The sequence below is a fragment of the Cupressus sempervirens genome, chromosome 10 (genome assembly GCF_028749045.1).
Source record: "Cupressus sempervirens isolate cs-2001-9-10 chromosome 10, ASM2874904v1, whole genome shotgun sequence".
Taxonomy (NCBI): Eukaryota; Viridiplantae; Streptophyta; class Pinopsida; order Cupressales; family Cupressaceae; genus Cupressus; species Cupressus sempervirens.
This window is the reverse complement of record NC_143127.1, coordinates 857,516,619-857,525,124: the sequence shown is the minus strand read 5'-3', so window position 1 is coordinate 857,525,124 and position 8,506 is coordinate 857,516,619. Positions and strand designations below refer to the sequence as shown.

Below are 8,506 nucleotides of genomic sequence, written 5' to 3'. Positions count from 1 at the left end.
ATACTTGTTTATAGTGCAAGTTGAACACTCAAACTGAATAATATCTAGTATTAGGTTGTTTTCTTATATGGTTTGTATTTGTACATTTTGCAGGTTGCTAAAGATGGCGGTGAGAAATGGAAATCTCTCTCATAAGAGGTTTGCACCTAGGCTAAAATATGTTTAGTAGAATGTGTAATTCTGTTATCAATTATGCAAGATTTTGATGGTTTGTGTTTTTATCTTTTTGATTGGTTTTAGGAGAAGAAGAAATATATCGAGAAAGTTATTGAGTTGAAGGCAAAGTATGAGAAAGCCATGGAAAAGTATGGAAAGGTATTTAATCTCAAAAGTTGGATTGACATGATCTATATTTTAGATGTGATACCTTACTCAAACTTTTAGTATACAATTTACAGGAGGATAGTGCAGTGTCAGGGGAAGCCAATGATCAAGAGATGGTTAGTTTGACTATTTATTTGGTTAAAGTTTATAAAAGGGCTGAAATGATTGTGTTGTAGGATGGTGAGGCAAATGGATTTGAAGCATAGGAAAGTGAACGTGATGACTCAAATTTCACATTATATGAGTTTTTGCATAATAAAGTGATGACCAATTACCCACACATGTACTTTCTTAAGCTTGGTAATTCTCAAATCTGTATTTTAGCACGACTCTTTGTCTTTCTGTTGAGTTTTTTTTGTTTCCTACTATTAATATTTTTCTTTATTTGATTTTGATATCTTATCATGTTGTTTTAATCTTAGATTGTTTTCAGTTTACAGTTATAATTTACTTTTGTTCTGTACCAATTGGTAGGGTACTAAATTGGTCTTTTGAACAGGTTCCTTGGCACACACCTTGTGGTGGTGTATGTAATGGGGATTGTAACTTGGTATGGTATCTTTCTATTTCTAATTTGTTAAGTATAAGGATTTCTTTTAAAAGACAAATTTTGTCTTTTTGTACATCTCCATGAAGTGATTTGGGACAAATTATTATGTCGAATAGCTGACTTCAAGTGTATGCAATGCAGGTGTTTTAATTGCTTAGTGAAGGAAAGCTTTTGGGTCTAGTGGATCCAAAATTGGGAGATAATTATTGTGTAGAAGATGTTTTGAGATTTATTCAAGTGGCCCTTTTTGTGCACTCAAGGAATGCGTGCATTTTTTCCAACCATAAATGAGCTTGACGCTTTCAGTGCTATTAGGGGAGGCTTCCATTGAGGATATATGTAGAACAAGCTTTGAAAATTCTATAGAGAGATTCACTACTCTTATCAAGTACAAAAACATTTCAGACCACTAGCACTTACTTCAACTCTTATGGTTCTTCAATCACTTTTAAAAAATGTGGAGGGCTATTTGGTGGGCTCTATGGTTCTTCAATCACTTGTCAACCTTTTTTTCTCATTGCAGAAAAAATATAATCCTATTGGCTCTCTGTTGCACGCACATAAACATGGAACTGATAGTGCTTAATGTTGTGTTCATGTTATGCTCCTTTTCCTTGTGGATTAACTCCCACATTATTTTGTAAGACAACATTGATAATAAATGCAATAAAAATGATTTTTTGATTCAAGTTAGTTTTATAATATTTTGTTGAGTGCTTTGCAAGAATAAAATATTGGGAATAGTTATGGTGAATATTCGATTATTCATATTTGGAAACATTAAATGTTTAAAATAATATTAAATAATTTTAAATTTTTATTATTATGATATTTAAAAAGATATTATCTCTCTACAAACAATTGCTAGTCTACAATGAAATAACTTTTACCTTTAGATAAAAACACAAGTGCCATATCCCATTTACCAAAAAGGGCTAAATGGGGAAATCACTGCTTATCAAACTCATATCACTGCTTTTCTCACTCAATTCGATATTTATTGTTCATGTTTCTGCTCGAGATAAGATTCTAATGGCAGATATCAACAGCAAAGAAGCAATGGAAGATCACCCAACATCGTCAGAGTTATGTTCGAACTGTGCAGAGAATGCTCCAGAAATAGCTTGCTGCAAAAATCTCAGAATATTTGACTCCCAAGCAGAAAAATCTGCGTATAATCAGCGACCCAATTCGCATATTCAATTGCAGAGAAATTTGAATGAAACCATTAATGTGGTTTTATCAACTGTTATCCGATTTCTTGTCTATTGTAACCAATAGTTGTTCAAATTTGTTGGGATTTCATTCGTTTTATGGAATGATTGACTGCCAAAAATATGTAGTAATTATAGTGGTAAGAAATGAGAGAATTGCAAAGCAAAACAGATTGGCTTGTTTCTGAAAATTGTGGTTTTGTTTGCAATGTGAATTGATTTTTGTTTATATATACTGTTCCCACTTGTTTTGTCACCTGTTTTGAGCACGCCCTGTGTCATAAGTGGGTATATAATTGTGATGATGGTGGCACTTTATATGATCTACATCCAGGCGGGGAAAGAAGAAAATATAGTGCCTGACGTGTCTCTTCCTCTACGTAGTGTTTTGATGACGGTGATGAATTACAGGCGCGGGCAGATGGAAGAAATAGCAGTGTGTGTGATATGCCTCAGCGAATTTGAGGAAGAGGAGAAAATTGCGCGAATTGACTGTTGTGGAAGCAGATATCACGAGGAGTGTCTGGGCAGGTGGGGTGAAAGCAAAGACAGGAGAAGTGTATGAACGCGTATGGAAACGAGTTCTTCAATCTTAAAAGATATGCAGTTTCAGTTTGGGAATCTATGTAAGATTTTCCAACTAGATACTGCATAATTTTTGACAGTAAAAAGATTGAGGGATAAACAGGGTATAAATGCTCCTCCAACATATCCATCCTTCCGTATCTACGCAAAATTAAGTCCCTACATTAATATTTCTCAGCCCCTCCGAGAATTTAAATCCGCGGAATTGAATGAAATTAAAGAGGACAGGTGTCCTAATTCGCATTCAAGACAGCTGCAACGGCTTCATAAAATTACAGGATATATAGATCAGTATGCAATGAGATTTCTGTATACATACGAACAATTTAGCTATCCTTCTGAAACTAACCGTTCATCCTCTCACAGGTTCAAGGCAAGGGTCGCAATTACATAAACAAAATGAATGCGATTACCCTGAGACACGTGGTTTCAATAGTTTTTCTTTTATGCATGGGAGTCTTGCACCCGGGGGACTTGCAGGAGAAGCAGAATATCAGCGCTTCCGTTTTATCCGAATGTTCTGGTGCATATCTCCTCACTCTAGTTTTTACTTTGTGCCTTTTATTTCTCATTATTCAAATTCTTGCTTCATCGTCGCGCTTCTCAACCTGGTACCCTCTTTAACTGTTGCCAAGATGTTTGAAACCCCCAATGTTTCTTCACCTGCATCGCCATACTCTTTCAGCTTTGTATTCTTATATTTCCTGATGTTTATATGTTTACTGGTTTGAGTAGGATCCAAGCCGCCCCCGTCGTCCATGTGGAGCAGCGATGTGAGCAAGAGTGTGAAGCTCCGCCCGGAATTCACCGTCATTAGGGTCCTCATGTGCTGTCTGGTACTATAATGCCATCTTTCAAATCTAACGGCCGAGGCTGTAACCATTCGCTTTTGGTGTGAATGTGTTCGACTATGCTTTTTATAATTCAGTTTACTTCCGGCTTGAAAATGACACGGATTATTTTTTACAGGTGATTGCTAGTGTTGCAGCGATGCGGAGGTTATTTCCATTGAAACGGGTCTCTGCATACAACAATATCAGTAATAATTTACCCTGCCAGAGGGTTGATAAGGATGGGCCGCCTTGTTTGGAGAAGGGAAGCGATAGCCCAAAGGAGAATTCGCTTGAAAAGCAGTTGATGGCAGATAATTCTTCTGCTATTCCAAAGGAAACTATCTCTGGGGGAGGGGATTTGAAGCGTTCATCTCCACATTCGAAGCGGTCATCTCCCTATTCAGTACGCCATCACAGAGAAAGTCATTCATCAACCACTTCCATCTTTTCCAGCGACAAGAGAGAAACATCTTCAGCAACTAAATCGCTAAGGTTGATCGAAGAAGAGATGGAATGTCGAACAAAGATACTAGAGAGTGAGAAGAATGATCTGCAGCAGACATTAGAAAAGGAGGTAAATAGGCGGTCAAATGAATGGGCTTCTATGCTGGGAAAAATTAGGTCGGAGGAGAGGAAGATGAGAAAGAGGATCCAAGATCTGGCTGAGCAAAATGTACAATTGCAAAAAGAAGTTTCATCTTGGAAGAATAGTGTGTGGATGCAAGAAGAAATCTTGAAAGAAAATTCTTGTATATCCTATGATGAATCTCTCAAGCAACATGCAGAAAATCCAGAGGCATATCAACAGGAACAACAACATAGAGAGGTAATTAATGTTATTTATTTTGCTATTTTAGGGAGTTTTCATTAACATGTTTTTGTGATCAACCATTATTCTTCATTGCTATTTTAGAGTGAGGAGGTTTTCAAACAACTAAAACAAGAACTTAAAGCCAAAACTTTATTGGTCAAGCTTCTACGGGAGAAATTATGTTCCAATGTGGCTGATGTAGAACAAACTGAGGAGAAAGTTGCAACTTTTGAAAGGAGTCAAGAGGTTTTGAGGAGTAACATTGAAAGACTACAGGCTAGGCTCACTTTCTCAAACCAGAAAGAGAAATATTTGGAGCTTCTGGTATGTGTTGTCATGCTTTCAATTGTTTATATTTAGGATGTCAAACAGTTCCTTAAATGGAAGATTAACTTACTTTTGAAGAGCATTATATTTAGTTCAGATTATGAGCACTAATGCTATGATATATTTTATCTACAGCTTGGAGGGAAGGAAAATACCATAAAATGTTTACAAACTGACTTAGAAGAATGTCAGAAAGAACTGACGTTGTTAAGAGCAGAGATACCCAAAGTTTCAGAAGAAAGGAATGGATTTCAGCAAGATGCAGAACAACTTACCTTGCAAAACATTAAACTCATCGCTGAAGTTGGAACACTTAAGCTCAGAGTAAACAAACTAGATGAAGATGTATTAGTTAGGGAGGGACAGTTGTCGATTTTGCAAGACTGCCTAAGGGAAAAGTTCTTTAAAGAACTGTAGTATTGTCTGGGTTCATTCCTTTTCCACTGACATGTAATTTTCAACATTCTTGGTGGTTGTATTCTAGTTCTCACATTTGTAATATAGCAGGCATCGCTTCTACAACATTTACTTGTTGCGACACTATCTTTTGAGGGACAACATTCATATTGTGGGAAACCTTTTTATTATCTTATGTCTTCATAAGAGCTTCTTTTTGTTGTGGACAATTCTGTAACATGTTCCCTTTATTTAGATCATTGCGAGCTTCGTTGCAACTGGGCTCATGACTCTGTAATAACTTTGAAAGCGTCATTTCTATCATTTATTGCTTGATATATTGGATGGTTGTTTATTGGAATAAGGCTTTATCATGACTGTTAATGAGGATTTCTCCTCGTTGCGATCTGTTTCTTGAAGGCTTCTACTACATCTAATGATTGTCATATGATTTTACTTTTCTTATTATATGGCCTGCACAATGAGACAATTACGTGGGTTGACATTAAACAACTTGTAAAGACAGCGCCCAGAAATTGAAACAAGAATACTATATGTTTGACTTCTTGTTGGTCTAATCATGCAGTAATTGAATTTTTCTTGTGAACCCTAGAATCATGTTCAGTAAGATTTTATTAAAAATGCCCATAAAAGATACATGCCACAGTAATGTTCCCTGTTGGGAATCTGCTCAAATTTCAGAGATAAACATGTTATACTATGTCTTGAAATTGAGTTCAGCATAAAAATAATCAGGGTACATATGCTATTTAGCATACTCAGTCCCGAAATTTCCTATTCCTTTCCCAATCAATAACCTTAAGTAGGATGGGGAATTACTTCTATGTTGTCAAGTCCTTTCGAGAAGACAGACAGTGCAGCTTTCACATCCTATTGAGGGTTTAATTATTTTCTGGTTCTTGAACTTTTAGGTTATTTCTTCACAAGATTGGTCTAAACTCAAAAAGGATGCAAATTTGGTAATATGTTGAAGCACATTGGTGATAATTGGCTCAAGAACTGGAAAGACCATGTGAGAGGCAGAGTGTTTGGTCTTATAGAACGTCAACATGAACTCTAAGGGCTTTGGAAGTGAAATGTGGATTAGGGAGACACATAATCAACTTCAGATGTTGGTACTAGACAAAAGTCATCAAGATCAAGACAAAAAACTAATTCATCCCCTCAAATATTTCAGCACCTATTCATTAATAATCTTTGAGAAGCTCTTATGGATTAGGACCTGGTCAATCTTAGTGGACTGGATTGGAGATACTGGATGAGAGTGCTGGCAAGATATCAGGTCAAATCTCACCCTCCCGAGACAAGTATCTACAAGACCATGGTCAAAATAGAGGTCTTCTCTTACAAACAAAGATATATCCATAGAAGAAAAGCTTCAAGAGTTTTTGGCTAATGTAGAGGAAAAAATGACAGACTCTACATCAAAGATGACAACAGCTGCAAACTAGTCTCTTGTAACACCACCACCGACCCTTCGTGGAGTTGGTGGTAGCTCTCTAGGTTCTATCACCTCAGGATCTATCTTGGGCACTCCAAGAACAACTCCCTTGCGGTCTGTCAGAATGTTGCCAAATTCACAAAAATTTAAGACATCTCCAAATAAGGGAGATGTGACCTCCCACCTCCTATGTCGATAGAACAATCAATAGAAGCCTTTCAAAATCTGGGATTGTATCCTCATATAGAACAATGGAGAGACCAGCTTTGGTAGTGGTTCTCTAAAGTTCTGCTAAATCATTTGTTCAAAAAATTGCTGCCAGTCATATCCAGGTTATGTAAGCAAGCTTGGTACCTTTATCACCATAACACAATTAGGGAATAACGTACCAGATTTTGGAGCATCCCCTGTAGCTTTATCTAATAATTCTTCTAATCAATGGCACACAGCATATACTCTTGATGAGAATACTATCCTCCATCAATTATGAGCTACTCTCAGACAAGCATGGGATGCACCTCCTACTCCACAGCCATCATTACTAGACCTTCAACCTCCACAAGAGAAACCTTTCAATCCTGTTATATAGGAATTCTTGGATGCTGTAACAGAGCATCAGAGGCTTTGTGGACTAATGAAAGGGGAGCAAGTTAAGGGATTTCTACCGCAAAGTAGTGTTCATGCTGATTACATTGTACGGCGGATCAGAGACCTTTCTGAAGGAATGATGCAGAGCTACACCTTAGGAACACTTCCCAAGGAATAATCAACTCGATGAGACATCAAGACATCAAACGACTCTATCACATCATTTCAGTATCACAATCCTCAAAAGCATTGTGAGATACAGCTTCCCACATCAAATATCCTTATTCAAAGCACTAATCAACTTCCCATAACAGGGGACAACATTAAGGTTCTCCTTTTACCTCCAAATCCTATCATTCAATAGGCCTTTAAATGGCCACTCAACACCTAATACTCACCTGGTTCCACATATTAAATAATTCTCTCACTGTTTCAGCATCTATACTCTACAATTCACCAACATCCTATGCAATCATTTGTATATCAGCATTCATATAGCAACATCCTATAATCTTTGTTGGTTCTCGTTCCAGCACTCCTCTACATGCCTCATACTAGGGATCTAAGACCCGATTGTTCAGTGTTCTGTGTCTACCAACATGAGACAACACCAAACTTGTTGACTGAACCCAAACTCTTAACCCTACTCTAAACCTTGTGACAACTGGTAATTCCTTAATAGTTACCAGCACACTCTGTTCTTACACATTAACCACTCTTAACCCAACAATCCGATTGGCGTACCACCTACCTAGCATCAAGCACAATGTACTCAGGGAAGTGTTTCATTATTCTTCTACCAAAGACTTACCAACAACCTTCTATGCAATCAAACAAACACAACTTACCAGTTGCTATACTTTATCATAAAAATGCACTCCAGTTTGCAATTCCTTTGCATCAGCTCATCTACTTGGCGGATCTGATCTCTTCCAATTTTCCAAGTCTTTACAATCATCTCTCCACATTTCTCTTATGGATTCAAACCACCTTTATACTCCAACTAAGTGGACAAAGCCCAGATGCAGTGTTGCTTTATCAAAACAAGAACTTCATGGCTTATCCCATAGATCTGTACTGAATTGTTTGTATCTTTGGAACCCAATAATATTTCTTCGATCGCTCTGGTGAGCGTCTTCTTAATTTGGTTCCTACAAACATATCAAAAACTTAGCACTATCCAATGGTTGGTTGGAAAGATGTGACCTCCGCACTGGGACTATTTTCTCAGACAGTCATCCTTTCTTCTTCAGCAAGCTTCCATTTTGCACTCAAAACACATTTCCTGCACCTTCAATATAGTTCCCTGCCACACTTCTTTCATGAAACTATAATACATTTGTATGGCCAGCTATTGGGCCTTATTCCACATTAAGTAGATTACTAAACTACATTGTAATGATACCTAATGCCCTA

The 8,506-nt window shown here is 37.2% G+C and overlaps 1 protein-coding gene across 1 annotated transcript; it reads left to right on the top strand.

Annotated features, from left to right (window-relative positions):
• Positions 1–2,297: 2,297 nt before the first annotated feature.
• On the top strand, positions 2,298–5,404 carry LOC149536711 (uncharacterized). The gene is made up of 5 exons (XM_089806579.1): positions 2,298–3,196; positions 3,409–3,509; positions 3,643–4,332; positions 4,420–4,641; positions 4,780–5,404. Exons 1-5 carry the CDS (start codon positions 3,073–3,075, stop codon positions 5,059–5,061), a joined length of 1,419 nt encoding a protein of 472 aa, XP_089662705.1. The 5' UTR covers positions 2,298–3,072; the 3' UTR covers positions 5,062–5,404.
• The last annotated feature ends 3,102 nt before the right edge of the window (positions 5,405–8,506 follow it).